Source organism: Ostrea edulis, chromosome 1 (genome assembly GCF_947568905.1).
Source record: "Ostrea edulis chromosome 1, xbOstEdul1.1, whole genome shotgun sequence".
In the NCBI taxonomy this organism is placed as follows: Eukaryota; Metazoa; Mollusca; class Bivalvia; order Ostreida; family Ostreidae; genus Ostrea; species Ostrea edulis.
Window position 1 is genome coordinate 86659446 of NC_079164.1, and position 23151 is coordinate 86682596.

Below are 23151 nucleotides of genomic sequence, written 5' to 3' on the forward strand. Positions count from 1 at the left end.
TTGACTTAAGTCTATTCTTAGTTTATTGTCTAGAAGCCAGGAAAGTACAAATTTACATGAAAACATCCCGACATAGTGCAGATTCAATTTTCCTAAAATCATGCCCACGGGGGTAGGTTGGGACCACAATAGAGAATCAAGGATTTACAAATATATGGGCAAAATCTCAAGAACCACTTGGCCTGAAAAGTTAACATTTACATGAGAGCTTCCTGACATACAAATATATAGGTTTGTAAAAACCATGGCCCCCGGCGGTAGGTTGTGGCCACAATAGGGATAAAAGTTTTTCATGCAAATATATAGGGTCAAATGCTGTCTGACGTGTTTCATACCGATTGTTAAGCCGTTCTTGGCACACTGATTTTGACTGCGGATAACTCCGTTTACCTGATCAGGATATAGGGCTTACGGCGGGTATGACCCTCAACAGGGGATGCTTACTCCACCTAGACACCTGATCCCACCTCTGGTGTGTCCAGGGGTCCGAGTTTGCCCAACTATCTATTTTGTATTGCTTATAGGAGTTGTGAGATTGATCACTGTTTGTTATCTTCACCTTACATCTTAAGATTTTGTCTAGCACTCATGTTAAAAAACCTGCATGTTTATAAAAGTGTAAATGCAAACATATACTGAAAATTTTATTTATGAAAATTATTTCAAAAGTTAGCTGGATTTGAAATTTAGACTGAAGCCTATTCTCAGTTTATGGGCCTAGTGGTTTTTGAGAAGATTTTACTTATATATTCGCACATAAAACTTTGATCCCCTATTGGGGCACCAAACTACCCCTGGGGGTCATGGTTTTTATTAAACTTGAATCTGCACTATGTCAGGAACCTTCCATGTAAATTTCAGCTCTTCTAGTCTTATGGTTCTTGAGATTTTTAAATGACCCCACCTTATTTTCTGCATTTTTGTGACTACCTCCCCTTTGAAGGGGGCATGGCCTTTCATTTGAACAAACTTGAAAGCCCTTCACCAAAGGGTGCTTTTTTTGGTCAAGTTTGGTTGAAATTGGCCCAGTGGTTCTAGAGAAGTTGAAAATGTAAGAAGTTTACAGACGAACAGACAAAAAGCATCAGAATAGCTCACTTGAGCTTTCAGTTCAGGTGAACTAAAAACTTATCATACGCAGAACAACAAGCTCTTGTGTATCGAATCAGTTGAGATATAAACATGATATGCAAGTGATACTGGAATATTGCTACATAAATATGGGAAGTTGACGATGGAGAAGCTGAAATCATTCATTTTATCATCAAGTTGAGTCATTCGTTTGCTGTTAAATGTATTTTCAATTAAATATTTAAGTATGAAGCAGAAGTGGACGACTCTGTGGTGTCTTTTATTTCAAGTTCAAAAGGAAATTATCGAATTGACATGCAAATGAAAATTATTATTAACAGATAAAACGTCATCGATATATCTAAATGTTGCATTGAAGGCCACGGCAAGAGAATTTTTCTTCTCATGTAGAAGTTTTTTTTAATAAATTCGGTTTATTAGAATATAAAAACTGGTCAGCTAACATAGGAGCTTAATTCGTTTCCATGGGAATTCCAGCAGACTGTTGGAGGAACCAATCACCAAAGACTACAAAGATATTGTCAATGAGGAACTCCAGCATATTTTTCATTTCAACTTCAGAGTACCTGTATATGGAATCAGAGTGGTGTTTAACAAATTAATTTTTTAGATGACTGATCACTAAATATGAATATTTCCGTTTTCCATTTTTGTTGAAGAGGCAACTGTCTTATGATGTCAAAAAGTCTAATCTTTACTTTATCGTGAGGAATGGCTGGGTCAAGTGTTGAAAAGTCATACGTTTTGATGTTGATTTGAGAAAAGTTTTGCATTGTGGTAAATAAAATTTGAAAATTTTCAGTTCATATCGTGTCTATGCCCCTTTAAAGGGACTGAATGATTCACATGTACTGAAATTTTTCTCTCCTTTTTATGTTAAAAATTAAAAAAAAATATCTCATTTAATGTTGACAACCAAAATTTGGACTTTCTGAATGCAAGGATAAGAGTGATATTTTGGCCTTAACTCTGTGTTATGAAAACAAAAACTTGAGGTTTTTTTGTTTAAAAACAAACCAGTGAAATGTTAATTTTGTAATTTAAAGCATCTTAATTTTGCACAGTCACAAATTTAACTTTAAAATAATTTTACCAAAAGAATACTTGAAATGTTATATTCATAATAAACTTAGATCAATATCTATTCATTTCGAAAACTTCGTAAACAATAACATCTCAATCTTTGTTTACAAAACAAATAATAAACTCTTTATAATGAGCTTTTGTTATAATATATGACCTCAATTTTTTGAGAAACCTTTTAAACACATTTGACAGTAGATTTTGATCATCGAAAGTGAAAAACGGGGGAAATTGTGAATCAGTCCCCCTATGGATTCTCAATATTTTCAGCAGATACCACAGATGCAAACCAATCTCAAATCAATGTAGAAATGACAAAGTATGAGAAGGATTAACTCACTGTATCAGCATCTTTTTACACACATGAATTTCTATGTGTGACTGAAAACAACGAACACAAAAACTACATAACAAATAATTTAAGTACATTTCATGTACACAGCATGTAAATCATGACCAAGAATGACACTACATAATAACTACATGTAATGAGGACAATAATAAGACTCCTATAATACAAAACAGATTTCTATTTGATCATACAAATGCTTCACACATTTCACTTCAATTTCGTGCAGATAGATGTAAGAGTAAGTTGTGACAATTATATATATGTAAAACATGAAATGGACTCACATTCATGTGATGAAAATATGATTTAGCAAACATGACAGGTCACCGATTCAAAAAAACATCCATTGAAAAACAAACTGACCTACAATCTCCGCAAACACAAATATACGTATTAAGCGATGGATTGTTGAACATTACAATTCAAGACATCATAATTCTGCACACTTCACTGAAATAATGATTTTTTTTAAATAGATGATGTCTCTGAAAATGGTGTACATGGATATGATTTACAAACACTTGGTTGGTTGTTTTTTTCTTCAAATTATGTCATCAATGACAGAAAACATTCAAGTACCCATTCATTGATGTAAAACACAACAGTGAAGAAAAAAACCCAATACACTACCAACTGCAAACAAAGGATGGAGAAATCCTATGGCTGGTGTTACACCAGAGTCCTTGATTTACAATCTATGTTGCATGTAAATGATTGTATTACATTAAATTTATGATTGACATTAATATGTTGTATGTTACAACTGTACATTACATTTAATTGATTTATATTACAAGTTATAGTTGTACATCTGTACTACAAGAAATCCTAATTTACACATTTGCTTCTCATGACTGCACCTGTAGTGGGAGATCAATAGGTGTTGCAACCATCCCTCTCCTCCCCTATGGTTGAAATTTATTTTGTAATAAATTAATTGAATAAATTAGTAATTGTGCCAAAGTGGGACCCTCTTTTTCTGCAAAATATGTACCATCTACGATTGCAATACTTTCAGAAAATTTCTGCATCTGCCCCCGACATATATTATATATTGTGTGTTATGGATGAACATTGTAATACACAGAGGTTTCTTAACATACAATAGGTGGCTTATTATGGTTGGCAATATATCACAGCTCTTAACTAACAATATAATGCACTGTAAATTCCAAAGCCATTGTCTCATTCTGGAGTTCTTGATATTTCACTGTATGAACTTTATTTACACTGGAAGTAACATCACCTATCCACATTCCACAGTACTTTCTTCCCCCTTATCTACACTTTGTCAGCATCATTATCATTCATCATTTCAAAACCAAATGTTTATTCTAGTCACTTCCCTCTTTCTTTTCTTCCTTTGTTCCTTCAATATCTTCACTGTGCAGCCCTTCATCCTCCATCTTGGACTCCTCTTTCATTTCCACGTCCACACTCTCTAAAATGGCATCTGTACTTTCCATGGTCGTGTCTTTCTTAAAGGACACCTCCTCATCCACCTCTTCATGTCCATCATCCACTTCATTGCCTGTCTCTTCCTCCTCTTCTGGATGATCGTCCATCATCTCCACATCCAACATCTCTTCTCCTAGTAGGTCTTCTTCCTCTTCATCACTTAGTTCTGCTAACATTTGAACCTGTGTCATGTACTCCTTCAAAAATCGAAACAAACAATAATGAGTTTATGTTCCTTGCTCTTGATGAATTTAAGTGTAAATTGTTCCAGTTTACAACATCTATTTCCATATACTGCATTTAATTAAATACATTGTCTGATAATGATCTGACAACACAATGCAATATAAAAAATTGATGAAAATAAAAAATTAAATCTCTTAAATTACTATTTCTATGCATAGTAAGAAATAAATTTCAAATCCTATCTAATACTGTATACAGTGTATTAGGAAAATTGTGTCCCTTTTCCTTTCTTTTCACACTTCATTGGACATGAATAATACCTTTTTCTCCAAATGGCCCTGACATATTCAAAAGACCTTAGGATAACATCAAGAAACACTAAAAGTGGTTACACACAATATTTGTATCAAGTTCAACTGTCTAAAGTTTTACTATTCAAAATATGGTTTGGACAAGAATTCCAAGTGGCCTTTACATTGTCAAAATAACCTTGAAATTGGATTTTAAGACATACCTACGGTCATTAGCAATCATAATGTCAAGAGCGCTTCTAATCTGTACATTATGTTTTCTCCTACAGACCTTGTCCAAATGACCAGACCTTAGACTTCAATCTAGACACACCCTCGTGACATGAAGAACAAACCTCTTTGTCAAGTATGAACATCTTATTACTATATGATTGTGTTCAATCAGATCCAGTCTAAGGTAAAAAATAAAGGGGGGGGGGGCACTAGTGCAATTTTTTTGTCATATTTATAATGTTATATACTTAGTACATATGCACTTCTTTTAAAACTGATATAGTTAATGTATCTTGATTTTCAAAGCTTACATACCTGACTATTGAAAAGTAAAATTTTACTATCATATGAATACTTTAAATATTTTGGGCAAAATCATTCTATATATTGTCCCTACATTTTTGTGAAAGTTTAGGAGAGAACTTCTTCTTTATATCAGACTGAGTTATGAAATTTAACAAACCTCATAGTTGTTTCCCACAAGGTGTTGCATTTCATGTTTGACAAGGATATCAGATGCAGAAAACTCCCTCTCACAGAACTGGCATATGTACTCATTGTTCTCAGGCTCTGTCCGGCTTTCCTCCGACTCTGTCTGGTTTCCCTCTGGCTCTGTCCGGCTTCCCTCTGCTTCTGTCTGCTTTGTATTGGGCCTCTCTCCTGGCTGCCTGCTGTTGTCACTATTTTCTAACTCATGAGTTTTTTCTTCACGTGGTATCTTGCTGTCTGTGTTTTTGTCAGTATTTTCAGGTTCCTCTGGCATCTGTTCAATCTTTTCATTACACATTTCATCATTTGCATCAGTTTTAGTTGCAGTATCCACATTCGAGGCACAGCTATTCTCCATATTCACATCTTTTATTGCTGCCTTCACTTCTTTTCCATCATTGACAGCCTCTGTAATTTTCTTCTCAGCATCAATATTGCAAATATCTTCCGCATTTGCTTTGCCACAGGCATCTGCACGATAGAGTTCTGCAACAAACAGTGCTTCAGAGAGATCAGGATTTTTGGTTTGTTTGACTCTGTCCATTTCACCATTCTGTGCCAACCAGCTTGAGAGTTCTGGCAGAGGGCAAAAGTGGACTCCAATGTGTTGTGTCAGGAGATGCTGTTTGGACACAGAGTAATCACAATATGGACACGCAAGTTCACTCTTGATCATGTGAAATTTTAAATGAGCCAAAAGGTGATCTCGTCTGACATTGGCATAGGGACATCTATCACATCTGTACAATTTCTTTGGTTCTACGTCCAGCTCTGATGAATTTTCATACATATCCATGTGGTCATGTGTTACACTGACGGAGAAGGTTCCTTTCTTGTCCAGTGGTGGTAAGGCACTAGACAAGGCCACATCAGCTGGGACCTCAGATAACATTTGGAGGTTAGACAGGGATTGCACAGCCAAAAGATTTTGATTTGGAGTCATGTGAAGCTTCTGATGCTGGTTCAACAGGTTGTTGGAGGGTACGCTATAATCACAGTACTGACACTGGCATCTCTGCTTACTGCCATGCAGAGCAACATGACGCTCGTAATGAGACTTTTTGGCACTAGCATATGGGCATTTCTCACAACTGTACTTTTTCCAGCGGGCAATTTCATACAGTGTGTCCACTTTATTGTCATATGAGATGTCTGCTACATCTGAACTGGAATCTTCCATTTCCTCCAACATGGGTCCATTCTCCTCCCCATTGTCTAACTCCATTGAAAGGTCCATTGATGTGTCTGCTCTATAACTTGGCTGATGTACTTTTAGATGATGTGATAGTAGACCTTTAGAACCCACATAATAATCACAATGTGGGCACTTCAACAAGGGGTTCTTGGATTTCCTGTATCCATGCATTAATTGGTGTAGACGCAAATTCCTTAGACGCAGATTCATGTAAGGGCACTTGTCACAGGTATGCATTTTTCTGTACACACCATTCTTTAGAGCATATCCTGGTCTATTGCCAACAGAACATGCAATTTTCATGGGTGACATGGCTGGCTTTTGTGAAATGCTTGGTGTAATTTTAGATGAGATCATTCGTTGCTTGTACATGGCTAATGTAACCGTGTCTTGTATGGCACTAGATTCTGTAAAGTCAGACTTGCAGGGTGAGGATGATACAGGGCTGGAATTGCCAGGGGACTGACCAGCTGCCTCATGCATTTTCATGTGTTGGTTGATCAGTCTCTTATGTGTCACCCAGTAGTCACAATAATCACACTTAAACTCAGAGGTAGACTTCTGACGATGGAACTGTTTGTGGTAGAGAAAATCATTCTTGCTGTTAGTTGTGTAAGGACATATGTTACATTTATACCTCTTTGGCGTTCCACTGGGTGACTGAGGTGGAAACATGGACACCTTTTTAGTGGGTGTTGACTTCATGCTAGCGGCCTCTTTTTGTCTCAGATGCATGTCTTGGAGATGAAGCCGCATGTGCTGATGGAGCAGACGCTTTGCAACTACAAAATATGGACAGAATTTACACTTTTCCTGTTGAATTCCTGGTTGTGGTTTGTGACAACTCATGTGAAAATGAAGCAGATTTGGTTTACTAGTCTTGTATGGACAGATGGCGCACTTGTGTTTCTTTGGGTCAACTGGTGGCTTAAAGAAATTTTCTTTTGTAAGCTGTTTGTCTGAGGAAGTAGAACTTGTTCTTCTCTTTTCCTCTGTCTCATAATGTCTGTGGATGACTTCAATCAAGTTGGAGTAATCCTTTGTTTTATGAGTCTGACGAATATGTCTACACACTGAGGACCTCCAGTTAGCTTGAAATGTGCACAGTTTGCATCTAAATGACTCAATATACCTCGTGTTGTCCCCCTTATCATCAGGCATGATTTCACTTTCATCAGATTCCTCATCCATTTTCTCTGAGGAGTTGTTGATCTCTCTCAAGAGATCAATATCTCCTTTCATATCTTTGATGTATTTTATGGAGACTTTACATATAGACATACTCTCGGTGCCATGCTTTGCCTTTATGTGCCTGAAGGCAGAACTTCTATAATTCGTTGCATAGCCACATTCATTGCACTTGTAGGCCTTCACACCATGAGATGATAGATGTCTAATCACTAGAACTTTGTCTTTGTTACAGAATTTACATTTGGCACACTTCCAGATCCTCCCTGAATCTTTTCTCTCCAGTTTCTTCATAGCATTACGACGGAATCTTGGATTGTAGTCATACTCTGTCAATGATTTCTTGGCCTCCTCGGTCCCCAGTAGAATGATCTTTGCTCTGATCATGCCATGCTTCCTTTTGATGTGGCGAACAAGATCGCTTCTCCAATTAGACCTATATGGACAGGCTGAGCACTTAAACTGCCTAAAGACACTTCTAGAGGGCATCTTGTTTGTCTCATACCTCACCTTTTCTGATGACACTAATGGTGTTTTTGGTTTTTCACTTGGTTTATTTGGAGTGGAATTATTAGCTGCTGCAAGCTCTCTCATGTAGTCATGGTAGGTTGCCTTGGCTTCTCTTACATCCATTGTAATAACTGTAGCATGCATATTTGGATGCTTCATTCTCATGTGTTTGTTTAAATCCCACTTCCAGTTTGAGCGATGGCCACAAGCTGAGCACTTGAATGGCTTGATGTAGCCAAAAACCTTAGGATTGGCTGATCCCAAGGGTTTGTTCGGTGGAGTTGGTGTGGACTTCCCATTCAGAGGTTCGTCAATATTTCTAGGAGTTGTTTCATTTTTATAATAAAACTTGACATCAACGTTTGGATGTATAAAGCTGTAGTGTCTCTTCATATCACCCTGACTGTTTGTTCTCTTCTGACAGTTAGGTTCTCCACAACCAAATGGTTTATGTGCTTCTGCTGGATTGACCTTGGACAGCTTCTCCAGTTTGTTTTGTGACTTTGGTTTCAGTTCATCAGGTGTGAGGAGAGTGCCACTGGATCCTTCTATATAAATTATCTTGACATCCATATATGGGTGAATGTAATGATAATGCTTTTTGACATCAGCTTTAAAGGCACATTTCTTGCCACACTCAGCACACATGTAGGGTTTTTCTGTGGAAATTTTGTTACTTTGTGATACTCTTGGCATATTGCTTGCTGAATCAGCAGATTTAATGTCCTTGCCTTTCTCTTCACCTCCATGATAAACAATGTCAATAGCCTTGCCACTATGCACTGTTCTTATGTGTCTACTCACTGTCCACCTCATACTGGACTTGAAGCCACAAGCTCCACATTTGTAGCCTTTCCATTTAGAACTCAGTGCCTCCAAATCATTCTTGTTCTCTTTAGTTGTGGAGTCATAATTTAGATGGTGCTCTCTCCTTACAACAGGCATTGTATCCATATATGACTTGATTGTGGCCTCTGCCTCTTGCTCGCTCATCTTGATGACATCTAGATCGCTTTCTGGGTGGTCACGCTTTATATGTTTGCGGATGTCCCATTTCCAATTTGCCCTTCTGCCACACACTGGACACATGTACTGCTTCAGGTTGGTGTGGGTGGAAACATGAGATGAAAGCTTGGAGGGAGCATTTGTAATGAATGGACAATATTCACATTTAAACACTGTGTCTTTAGAAGACGACGGAGATCCACTCCTCGAGTTTTCTCTTGAATTTGTATCTTCAAGATTTCCAAATGAAGTCTCAGTGTTAGAGCTGATATTACTCTCTTCATTATCATTGTCCAAATGGCCATATATGTCACTGTTCTGCAAACTAGGATCAGAAAGATTGGAATCATTGTTTTCTGACATGTCATCTGGGTATTTCCCATCTTCACTGTCCACATCCATTTGACTTGAGCGACTTCCCTTGTCTTTGATTTTGTCCTCCAGAATAGTTATGACCTCCTCAACTTTGATCCCATCTGTCATCACTGCTGGGTGATGCTTAAACATATGTCTTCTGATATCACCTTTCCAGTGTGTTTGATATCTGCAATAGTTACAATGAAAAGGCTTGTCATCTTTGTGCTTTTTCGAATGGCGGTCCACCTCAGATTTCCATGGCGAAGCAAAGGAACAGGAAGGACATTTAAATAGAGCTGGAGAAGATTTCCTATTAGCAACCATTGGAACTCTTAAAATGGGTACATTAGCAGGCTCCATCTTGTGATCACGTCTCAGGTGAACATTCAAATCTCCAACATATTTGTATTGCTTGGAACACTCTGGGCATTTGTATCTCTTTTCCAGAGTATGAACTGCAGAATGTCTCTTGACATCACTTGGCCATTTCCCCACAAAACTGCATTGCTGACACTTTAGGTCCTCCGCTGTGAAAGTTTGTTGATTTGATACATCACTATTGTTTAGGTTAGAGGAATCAGAATCTTGGTAGGATGCATCATCCATGCCCTCTGCATTGTCATTTTGTTCCTCTTGCAACATCTGTAGCAGATGATTTTTCATCCTCTTATTGTGTTTTAGCTTCATGTGTCTGTCCAAATCCCAGGATCTCTTGTACTTCAGGCCACACCAAGGACAGGCATAGGATCCATCAGGAGTCTGAAGCTTGTAACTATACTTGGCCACAATATGTTCTTTGGAGTCACTTCCTGTAGAGTTTGGAGTCATGTCCAAACTGTCATCTATTTCATAGTCCATCTTTGATTGGTCAACTGTTCCACGAGTGGTGTCTATTTCAACCGCTGCTTCGTCCTCTTCCTCCGGAGCATGGGGAATCACCACAGTTATGTCTTCGTGTATGCTGGAATGACTGGTTGCCATGTGTCTAATGATGGCCCTATCATTATCGCTGGAAAATGAACAGAAATTGCATTTGTTGGCAAAGGAATGGGTGTGGTTGTTGCGATGTCGGTCATAATTGGGTTTAAAGTCAGAACTATAGTCACACTCCTGGCACTGGTATGCTGCTGATTTGACCTGCCCCATATCCCCACTGTACTCAGTTTGAGGAGTTTCTTCATATCCATCATCACCAAATGTACTTGTTTCTCCAAAGTAATTGGAGCAATCCATATCCTTCTGCTGGCTGGTTACACCAGTGTTGTTTGTAGTCATTGCCTCGTTCAATGTCTGAATCTTTGTGGCTTGATCCGTGTTGCCATGTTCAGCTTTGTGGGCAAAAAACTCAATCTTCTTCGTTGTTTTAAAGCTGCACAATGTGCATGAAAACTGTTTAGTATTTAAATGGTTAGTGTTCACATGTTTCTGTACAAAGTCTCTGTCTGGATTATTGAATGCACATTTTCTGCATTTGAAGTTAACATGACCAGTGGAACCAACCACTTCCTCTATGAAAATATCGATGTCCACAATATTCTTCATGGTCCCTTTGGCCACCGATGTAGCTCTGATGTTCCTTTCAGGTTTCACCATAGTTGGGGGTCTTTTCACCATGGTTGGGGGTCCCTCAAATGAATCATGTGATCTGCTGCTCAATGATTTCTGTGTAGAGGTCCTGACATTACTTTTTGCCTCATACAAAGCCTCAATAGTTGCAGAATCAATTTCAGTCTTGTGTACCATTTGGACATGCTTCTTTATTTTTTGTTTAAACCTTGAACAGTATTCACAGTATGCACAGGCAAAAATGCTAATGTTGTAGTTGTGGTCCTCGACTTGATGAAACAAAAAGTTTCGTGATTTTCCTGTGCTAAATCCACAATCTGTGCAGTAGTATGACCTGTTCTTTGCCTTCCCGGGCACTGGGTTATGGACAACAGCAACACTACCCTTAACCACTGTAGATTTCTGTGTAGACTGACCCTCAGATGGTGTGGATTCTTTAGGCCGGATTCTAGAGATGGTGATTCCTTTCGGTGTAGCTGCTGAGGCAAACATAGGAACAGTAGGCTTGGCTTTACCTTTTGTCTTTTTTCTTTCCTTTTTGCATCTAACCCTATGACGCTTGAAGATGTACACATTCTTGGTGGCAAATTCACATAAATCACATTTGTGCAAGGGAAGGTTTAGTGCTTTATTTTTCCCCATCACTGCTATCAGCCTCTGCAATAACACACACTATATCAATAATACAATTGCAACATATCCATTGCTAGAAAATACAATCATCCATGACCTTTAATTCAAAATACAATTTCCATACTTTTATAGTCAAAATATCAAATTACTGCACATAAACTCTACATAAACTCTACATTAACTACTGGGATTACAGAAGACTGCACAATAATTTTTCATATTTACAACAAACTGCATACATTCCTCATCAAAACTCTTACCGTGTATGACTAATTGTGTGGCTTAGGCAATGTCCTGATCAAACACATCGGAAGTGTGGAATTAGTCTGAAACAAAACAAATTACATGAATAATTGTGTACAGCACTGAGAATGGTTGTCTTCGGTCTGGTTACAAAATATTAACTACCTGAATATTTGGACTGCTATGAGGGTTCACCAAACCTTCTAGTACTTTAAATTATGTTTGAGGGGTTTTTGTATGCATTTCTTGGGAACAATTTTTGCATTCAGAAACAGAATACAGCAACACGTAACATATCACACTGTATCATTAAATTCACACAATATGCCAGTTTCAGGATAAGAGCTCGAGATCTTCCGTGTACGAGGGTGCATTTAGTGTAATTTTGATTGCTTAAGTGGGACAGAGTAGACCTACAGTCAGTGAAGAAGACGATAAAATGTATCAAAAGTGGCTTCTCTTTAAATATGTAAATGTAGGAAATACAAAATACTATTTAATGAATTAACTAAAGTGGAAACCAAAAAAAATGTCATACAGTATTTGCAAGTAATATCTTGGATATGATATGTACAAACAACGAAATAACATGATACAATAAGAATTCCATGTATTTAATTACTTCCCGAATACTTATCACTTCCTTAGTTTGTGCATCAGTAGAATTGGCAGGTGATGAAACTGCGTTTGAGAAACTTACAGAGCAGTGATGAATAATTGTCCCATTCCCGTATGTAAACAAGTTGTCTCCCACCTTACTATGTAGGAGAGTTATCCAAAAGGAAATAACTTGGACAAATATCTCGAAACCAGCGGATTACTTTATAATGATTAGTTAATTAGAAAGTATGAAATTCTATTTGGTCCAAGGAATTCCATGTCATTATTCTGAAAACCAATGGACAATCATATGATTTGAGGCAAGTCTCATTGAATATGTTGAAGTCATTCTTAAATTAGCTGAAAACAATAATCCTTAATGAAATAATAGAGGATTATTGATTATAATCAGAATATCAAAATGTGATTATCAAGCATTTTTCAATTGATACATGGAGTGTTGGATTTTTCGCTTTGTGTGTGTGTGTGTGTGGTGCATCATTTGTTTTTGTTTTTTTATTTATAGTGTTATATATATCTACAAGTACATGAATATAGACATTTCAATCTCAGTGCTTTAATTAAATTATACATGTATATTTGATTTATAAGTTAATATTATCTCATAAAAACACATTGACACTGTCTGTCTGTGTGTATGTTTACAGGATTTGAAATGAACTTTTTCTAGCACTAATCCATACAGACTAGGGACTATCAATGCACATGATCACTAGTCCATAAAGCATTTCACTAGTCCGTTCATAACATAGAGTCATTTTGCTTCAATAGTATTTAATCAAACCAAAAACTTCACAATAGCAAACAATTCAGTTTCTGACGATTACGTACTGTAGAACAAGAGGCCCATGGGCCACATCGCTCACCTAAGCAGAAGTTCTTAGCAATAAACAAGCTTAAGCAAAACTATCATCATATAAGCAGTTTGATTCCAAAAAAAAAAAATTCAAAGGTAATGACTAAAAATTCATTAATTATCAAACTTAATTATTAAACTTGACTACATATTCATTAAATATTATATGCCCTTGTAGACAGGTAAGTTATGGCAATTCTTATTAACAAATTTCATCTAAGGATGCCTTGTGCAATTTAGTTTGTTTTCTTTCACATGTAAAACTTTGATCCCCTATTTGATCCCTTTATTGCAAACTAAAATGTCCACTTTGTCAGGAAGCTTTCACGTAAATTTCAGCTTTTCTGGCCCAGTGGTTCTTGAGAAGAAGATTTTTAAATGACCCCACCCTATTTCTGCATTTTTATGATCATCTCCCCTTTGAAGGGGGCATGACCCTTCATTTGAACAAACTTGAATCGTCTTCACCTAAAGGATGATTTAAGTTTGATTGAATGGCCTTTGAAGGGGGCATGGCCCTTCAGTTGAGTAAACTTGAATCCCCTTCACCAAAGTATGCTTTGTGCCAAGTTTGGTTGAAATTGGCCCATTGGTTCTGGAGTAGAAGATGAAAATGTGAAATTTAGTTTATGATGATAACGCCAACGACAAGTTTTGATCAGAATTAAAAGCTCAGTAAAGGCTCAGGTGCGCTAAAAAGGCAACAATATCTTATTGATCAGAATTAAAAGCTCAGTAAAGGCTCAGGTGCGCTAAAAAGGCAACAATATCTTATTTTGTTTTCTTCAGAAGCATACAATAACCACTTTCATGAGCATTTACATGTTTAGAATGTCAGCAAGTCACTGGGACAAAACTGCTTAATCATGCAGGTTTGACCTCAAGTTCAAACATGTAAGAGACTCAGACAAAAAAGCCACCTAGCTCTTCCTATAATCTTGCCAGTTCTTGTATCAAAACAGAACGTACCTGTTTCTATGAATTGATTTACCCGACATATTGGAATGATCCCCCTAAGGCCATAAACTTGCACATCATTTGGTTTAGACTTGCTCAAGTCTCTATGTTTAATAATCAGTGCTCTCTTTAATACTTTTGATAATGCCAAACATATGTTTGGTGACATTAAGTATGGTAGAGAGCAGAGAAACACAGTAAAATTTGGATGAAATGATAATGTAATAAAAACAACATAGAGACTTGAGCAAGTCTACATTTGGTTAAGAAAGAAAGAAAAGAGAAATAAAATTTATATGAAGCAACCATAGATTAAGCAGTTCATGACTAAATTTACTAAATACTTAAATTATTGAATGATTAAATTAGTTTATTCAAATTCAAATTGGTATTTTACATATCTGAGTGCATATTTTGTCCAAAGAAAACACTAAAACCCAGGAGCGAATTAGCTTCCCCACCTGGGCCCTCACCAGGGCTTTGAGCTAAACCCACTGGGCACCTTACGACCCCCAGACCCCCTGCCTTTTTGGTGTGCACATTTCGTTCTATAGCCCTCCTTGCACCTTCACTAACCATCACACCTCCTGATAATAATGAACTCAACCAAAAGTATGTACAATGTAGACAAGTTGATTGTTTCAGATTGCTGTACATGTATTTCATCATCGTAATTCTGTAATAGTCATATTATTATATTGTGAGGCATTACTTGTTACACAACTAATTCTAAGTGGATCATTTGTCAATGTTTTTAAATGTTTTTTTTTTTAAATTGACAGTTAACGGTTAATTTCTTTCTTGGCCTAATTTCAACTGCCTCCCACAAACTTGGGTAAGTGCTTCATTTGAGTTTTCCTGCCATTTTCTTTCAGTCCTTCAGTAACCATGCATGTGTACAGGACGGAAAGGTAAGAAAATATTAATGTAAACAAACTCCTAACTACTGTGGCCACCAAATAAACTCAGAATTTATGTTTTATATCAAAAAACGCACACAAAGAAAATAGATGAAACACACAAAAAAGTCTAAAAATAGGTCTCCAACTCGGAATCACAAAAAGTTAAGACTTTAATAGTTGAAGTACCGTATTGCTCTAATCTCTGCGCCACGAAGGCAGTGATACAAAATTATTTTTGACAGATCTTTATTTTTGACAGCTTCCTAGATCTTTGATAAAAAACGAGATTGGAAGAGTAGTTATATATGTTAATCATTTTCAACATGACTGAATGCCACCTTTTACAGCTGATTTACAGTAAGTGTGAACGAAACCTATTGACAAGTATAAGACATGCTCAAAATAGTTCATAGGAAAGTCCCCTGAGTGATTTCATGCAAGTGCAGTTGATTGGTCAGTTAAATTACTTGTAGATCTCTATTATTTATTTCGTTTACATAGTGGCCGGCTTTGTTTTGAATACAATTTAGGCAAAATCAGCTTTAGTCTTTGTCTTTAAATATAACATATTTCTTTTGAGTATGCTCACATCAGTTGAATTTAGATTTTGTGAACATACCCTTGTCAGTAGAAATAATCTGAAGTATCTGTAACAGTCCTACTCCGGGGTGCAGCCAGTCTATGTAACTCATTTACAAAATAGAAGATGCTAAGCACAATTATTGTACATGTCTCTTTGTAGCACTCCTTTAGTCACAGGTAGATTGGTAATGGAGATTTCAAAGCCTTTTAGTCACAGAAAAATAATCAATGTCTTTAATGTCAAAGAAAATGGAGAACATGCAATAAACCTCTTATATTCATCTTCCAAAAAAAAAAAGATAACCAAAAGTCCTGACAGCTGATTTATCTATCTTCCCATTTCCCCCTGTATCTGCACCCAATTACGGAGCTTGGGTATGAACATACGACCCTCGCTTCATCTAAAAAATGTAACTGACTTGGCCTTAGTTGCAAATTAGTTGGAAATCAACACTTCATTCATGTTCAAGTCAAATTAAATACACTAATGGCCGGTACATTGTTAGGGGTACAAATATTTCTCCTTGCTGATCGGTGTGTTAATTAGAATCTATGTCCTGGTTTCAGTTGGTATTGGTTTTCATACAGTCTTCCTTGTTTATTTTTCTTCCATCGTGCCAAAATCTCCATGGATGAAAAATTCTTGAGAGGGACGTTAAACAACATACAATCAATCCATCACACATTTTAAAGATTTTCCCTATAAATTCCCACACAAAACGTTCCCCTAATGACCCTCTCTCTCTCCATGCCCATGAAATTTGCACTACATTTAACTTAGGATGTTTGGATATTATTAGTATTAAATTACTCTTCATGACCCTACTATTCTTTAGAAAAAGATTTTAAAAGGTTTTTCCTATATATACTCAAGTAAAACTTCAATCCCCTAATTTGACCCACACCATTGAATATTGTATACTATAGTTAAACATTAATTATATTTGTGATTAATACAATAATTTTAGATACTTCTAGGCATACTTTGATAGTAGAAAAAAGCACTATAAAGGTATATTGCATTCATCACTGGATGTTCAATAAAACAAAATAATGAGACAATAGTTTCAGTGTCGGATTAACACACTCTATTATAGTCAGTCAGTGAATATTTCCCTTTCCAAAGGTAAAAATTTCCCTTCAATTGTACATGTAGAAGCTACACAAAATTGTATGAGAATTCTAACAAAAATAATTTATATATCTAACTTAATTATCATAAGACAATAATCAGTAATCAATCAATTTATATGCCTGTTTTGAGATATCATAATCTGATGACAAAAACAAGGTTTAATTTCTTGGATTTTATGGAGAAAACTTTTTAAATATGCACTTTGTCAAAATGTAGAGTTGGGGAATGGGAGGGGGGAGATAGGAGGGGGGGGGGGGGGTGTTGTGTTATAGGCGTATTTCATGTTTATTTCTGTCCAAGTTATAATGCAATCAATACCGAGAATGTCAGTTTCTGTAGTAGTAGTAGTAATCTTTTTTAAAAACAGCAGACACTTAAAATTCAAAACACAATGAAAGCATGTCTGTCATATAATCAGGCACTAGGGCTGTCACGGTTCCAAAACATTTCGGGTCTGGTTAGTTCTCAATTTTTTACTTCGGGTTGGGTTCGGGTATTTCAGTTCGGGTCCATATAACTATTTTAAAAATCTAATATACAGTTAAAATCAAAAACCTTTATTGTATTTTGTCACAATAATTACTCAGGGACGTAGACTGAGGTTTAGACTCGACATCCATGGTACTAGAAACAGCATTGTCACTTCTACTCATTTCTATCCATGCTTTCAATGTTTTGTCATTGACAATGTTGATCCTGTGGTGTATTTTCAATGCGTCTGACATATCTTACACATACTTTCATTATTTATAGTTTTGTCCACAATGCCATCATTTAACAATTGATCAAAATACAGCCACCTTTGAGGATTTTGATGACATAATTATTCTAATTTAAAAACCCAACCCGAACCGAAATACGGAAAAATAGAACCGAACCCAACCCGAACAACACGGTCTGCGGTTTTCGGTTATTTCAGGTAGCTGTTGCAGCCCTATCAGGCACGTAGCATCGTTTTGAAATAAGGGAGGGGGGAGTTGACTTCTGTTCATTATATTGCTTGAAAATTCTTGACAAGTTAATTTTAAAAATAAAAATTCAAAGCTCAAGAGGGAAGGTGGCAAGGGTTGACTTTTTAGTTCCATTCATCTGTTAAATTGTTACATTTCCACTACCATTCACAACAATGCTATTTTAAAAAAAAAAACAAAAAAACAGAGGCCCCTGGGTGAGGGGGGCTATCTTAGTATTGATCAACCTATACACATAAGTAACCACCTTTGCAGTATGTAATAATTAGAGGGAGCAAATCCATTGTTGCTACAATATAGCAATTGAACTGCAAGAAAAGCTACAAGTTGAATTTACACACAAAATTTAACTTTCAAAACATTGAATCACATGCAAAAGATATTTGAACAGAAATATTACACTAGAGATATCAATTCAACAGTCTTCGACGTTAACCGGTGGCCCGATGCCCGAGGCCAGTAAAATCGGGATCGGGCTTCTAAAAATATTTAACCCAGGAGTCCGGCGGGCCTGTAATTGTTTTATTGTATGTGTTGTATATATTACAAATAAAGCGTGAGATTGACTCAGACTTTCGCATCGATCATTTTTCAACCATGCTACCTTTTCTGAAGTATAGGGAGGCACGGGCACTGGAAGTTAATGTAAATATATGGTATGTGCATGTATAAAAAATACATGCACATACTATATATTTACATTAACTTCCAGTGCCCATGTAGGGAGGGGGTCGTCCGTGAAATTCAAAACCTCACAAGCGTATTTAGCAATCACAACCATCAGATCCAAATAAAGAAAAACGGTCACACAAGCCAAGGAGAAAAGAGAACGAAAATCCTTGCCCCATTGGACCAAGGGTGGGCCTTTGCTACGATTTAATTCTTGAGAAAACAAAATGTTTTGTACGTGGTGTTTACAAAACAAAGTAGATTCTGAACAGGAACTGCTGATGTCATCTGCGAGATTAATATTTTGAAAAATAAGAAATGTAATCCTTTTAATGTCAGTTGTATATTTTCCTACAGTAGAACATACATGTATCTATAGTGTAGAATCAGCATGCAACACCTTGCAAATGACAAGTGGTCAAATTAGATAAAATATTTTGGGCCATTAAAATATTGTTCGGGCTTGCAAAATTATTATACTGGGAGGCCCGAAGGGCCTGTGCTTCACAAAGTTTTTCGTGAAGACTGATTCAAGATAATTAACATAATATTCTGTTTATTGGCACAGAATGTTTATCAACATATTCTGTTTATCAGCAACAAGTAGTATTGTCCATTGTGAAATAATAAATTAATAATGTACATGTATGCATTGATTGTACATGCATTTTCAGGCATTATATCATATTGTGTTTTGGTTGTTGAAAATATTGAAAAAAAAAAGTAATAATGAAGCATTGCTGATATACTAAATTAAGACATCCTGATTCCAATCGAAAGGAGTTGATGCTTCTGATCTAAAGAAGTCAATGATTCTGGTCTAAAGTCGATGATTCTGATCTAAAGAAAGCATCAACTTCTGTTTACATGCGAGGGTGAGACAAATAATCATCACTGCATAAGTGAATGTGCTAAGTAAGTTTCTCATATGCTGTTTCATCACCTAATACAAACACTAATTAAGTGATAAGTATTCAGGGAGTAATTAAATGCATGGGATTCTGATCATATCACGTAATTTCGTTGGTCGTATGCATCATATCCAGGATATCACTTGCAAATATGTCATTGTTTTTATGTTTCTACTCTTACAGCAGTACATATAGGAGAGAGAAAAATTTAATCTTTGGCAGGACCAGGAATTGAACCCAGGACCCCTACATTACTAGTCAGGTGCTCTAACCACTGAGCTAACCAGGCCGATATCTATGGTCCATATACTATTATAGCCCTAATTACTACACTACTATAGTAAAACATTTCTTTCTTTAGCATTTTGTATTTCCTACATTTACATATTGAAAGAGAAGACCCTTTTAATACATTTTATTGTCTTCCTCACTGACTGTAGGTTCACTCTGTCCCACTTAGGCATTCAAAGTTCCACTAAATGTACCTCCTATACAAGAATCTCAAACCTGGCATATTGAATGCAATCAGAAATTATAAATTTTCTATCTATTCCTTATATACATGACACTGTCAACTTAGGACTGCAATGTGTGGTGTGCCTTCTGTAATCAAGGGGGAATAACTTGCACAGCATTGTGAAAATTGTAGGCCTTTCTTTTCACTACCCAGATATTTTTTCACTATAGGGCCCTAATAATTAAAAACATGTGATTAGACATTCTTGAACCTAATTTTACAAGAAATTAATTAGTCGGATGACATAACATGATTAATGTATTTGAGTTTCCAAGATCTGTGTAAAGTCTGGGCAGTCGCTTTTAGGAAAAAGTGGGAAGATCATGATGATAACAGATACAGGTATATGTACACACAAGCTTGTAAGGGTTGGGCTCGCACTTTCAGGGATCGGACATATCCCCCTTTTAATGTGCAAATCACAACAAAACCAATGATAAATAATCCCTGTAAAAAAATTTATTCTACATCTAAATTCCCATATAATTCATTGCATTTACTACATACTTAGCATATAGGGCCCATGTGTTAAATTTGTCACAAAACTTTAAAAAAAAAAAAAAAAAAAAAAAAATTCAGTAATAACTATTTTGAAGAACGGTAGGGCTCAGGCCATAATGGGCTAATGAAGTATGATGGTATAGTGTACAGTACACACTGCCCGGTCAGGGTTAGTTTTATATGTGACAAGTAACAAATACTTGCCTTTAAGCTCTGTATGAACACATGGTAACAAAAAATAAACTGTCATGATATATGTAAACAGATATATATGTAAACACATCAAATAGGGCACAAGACGCCAATCTGACAAGACATGTTCCCAGTCTCCCTTCTAATACAAGACAGTAATGTAGGTCGATACATGGACCTCGGCAACGCAGAACTAGAAAGATTACAAATCAATGTCTATAGATAGCGCGCGGGGAAGGCGTCTGCTCGAGTCCGAATGTTTACGGTTTATACCGAAACGACAGACATGTCTCCTAGCTGGTCCCTTTTTTGTTTGTCTGTTGTTTCTGTGTAGGAAAAATCCACGTATACAAGAATCATGACAACAAATACTTCACTGTAAATTTGGTTGGTTTTTTCCTCTCTGTGTGTGTGGTTTTTATACGACCGCCAAAATGGTTCGTAAATTTATCACTGCATGGACAGCAGCCATCTTGACTGCACGAGAATCGCCTCGACAAACAAACCGCAAAGATCCGCACGATGCGAACACATCTCTCAAAACACACACAAAGAGGACATGCACATTTATTATACTTACATTGATTATCTAATTCGCTGATTCCTCAGTCTGAATTTTTTTCGGAGTCATTGATAAACTCTCGAAGAAACACGTGCGGAAGGCAACTGCATTCTTGAGCTACACAGCGAACAAACAATAGAGGGCCGCTTAGGACGGCGCAGAATCGATTGGGCATCTGTCCAAAGTGTCGTAAACGAATCGTTAGCTCGTTAAGTGGCAGGCGGGTGCACTGCTAAACAGATGGTGTTATTATAAGGTTACAAACAATTTGGGAACTTCAGAAACTGATTCTATCAGGCCTTGCTTGATTTCATAACTATTAAAATTGTGTATCTTTGGGATGTACATATATAATTATATATCTATATAACTAATGAGTTATGGCACTGGACATGGCTTTTATAGTTTTACAAATTTTACGAAAAGAATGACAAGATTTTTTTTTTAATCTAGAAACACTATATAGCAGACAATGTGACAAAAGCCCTTTAGGAATTTTTCTAAGTTTAGTATGGTCCCTGTACACCCACTAGTGTTTACAATACAGTCGTACTATGAGCCTGTGATTTATAATAAGGGGATGGGACGTGCAGGGTAAAATGAGGAGGGTGGGGGAGATACTTGTACATGTACGTGTGGCGATTCAATCACCGATGGTCAGATAGCTCAGTTGATAGAGCACTTCTATGGAGATTCAGGGGCCCTGGGTTTGAATCCCGGTTTGGTCTGCTGTATTACAATACGTACAGTTGGTGTTTGACATAGACCAGCCCCTGGATCTGACAGGTGGAAATGTCTGTCAGGGGATAAAGATCCTGGGATGATGTCTTGTAAGTGGGTGTGAAGACTTTATAAGGAGGGAGGAATATGTAGCGGTTAGATCAGCTGGTAGAGCACCTGCCTGGAGGTTCTAATCCCAATCTGGGGTTGTTGGGGTTTTTTTTGCATTTTCTCCTTTCTTGTTACACATGTATATGATGCTGATACTGCGTCTACATGAGAACATTAATTGAGGATCAGGACTTGGAAAGACTGAGGAATGGGATGGGGTGGGAGATTTGAACAGCCCTCTATACTGACACTACCCGGCACGTAACCTGTGGAGTTACCAAACAGTCTAATGTACTTCATGGTTAACATTAGCTCTAGATTCCAGGATCTATCATCTATCGGTAATTTGCCAAGATGATCTGTTTGTTAGTTAATTAATTATTTTTATATGTAGATTAATTACTACATATGGTCTGGCCATATAGGTCAGACTTTCACTTTTCAGCCCCCCCAAAAAAACAACCCTGATCGATACATGTATATTAATGCAATTAAACATTGTCCAAATGCATGTATATTTGCAGAATATTTTTGCACTCCCACATGCACCCCAAAATGTTTTCTATACGGCCTGTCAACACCAGAGCTCTGCATTTGTTTAGTGATAGCCTTGTAATGTTATGAAACCTAATGGACATGTGTACCGAACTGTTACGAATCATGCAGCCTCTCGAGATCCTCTACCCGTCAATTCTTTCTCTCATCCTCGGGGACCTCCCTCTGCTCTAAATCCCCTCTCTCCCTTCTCCAACCCCGTCCCATTTCATCTTCTCCCACCACCCTTTTCCTGTCCTGTATACAATATAATTAGAATTAAAATGTTAGATCCGCTCGCTTACTCGGAAGCAAATTCAACATATGATTCTAATTAAGACTGGGGCCCTGTCCGTCCCCTCAAAACAACACTTTAAATCTCACGATTGACAGAAAACCCTTTACAGCAGGGTTCCATTCCAGTCATTTCTACATGTATCTAGCTTTCCTTGATTAAATATCAGCATATTCAGGATTGGCTTAGGGATGGGTCTGAGGATGCAGTGGCGGATTTAGAGGGATGGGTCTA

The 23151-nt window shown here is 36.9% G+C and overlaps 1 protein-coding gene across 1 annotated transcript; it reads right to left on the minus strand.

Moving 5' to 3' along the window:
* Positions 1-2578: 2578 nt before the first annotated feature.
* LOC125676721 (zinc finger protein 462-like) lies at positions 2579-21416 on the minus strand. Its single transcript, XM_048914547.2, has 4 exons — positions 21276-21416; positions 11899-11964; positions 5159-11662; positions 2579-4182 (listed from the first exon to the last, which is right to left on the minus strand). Exons 3-4 carry the CDS (start codon positions 11645-11647, stop codon positions 3862-3864), a joined length of 6810 nt encoding a protein of 2269 aa, XP_048770504.2. The 5' UTR covers positions 11648-11662; positions 11899-11964; positions 21276-21416; the 3' UTR covers positions 2579-3861.
* Positions 21417-23151: the final 1735 nt, after the last annotated feature.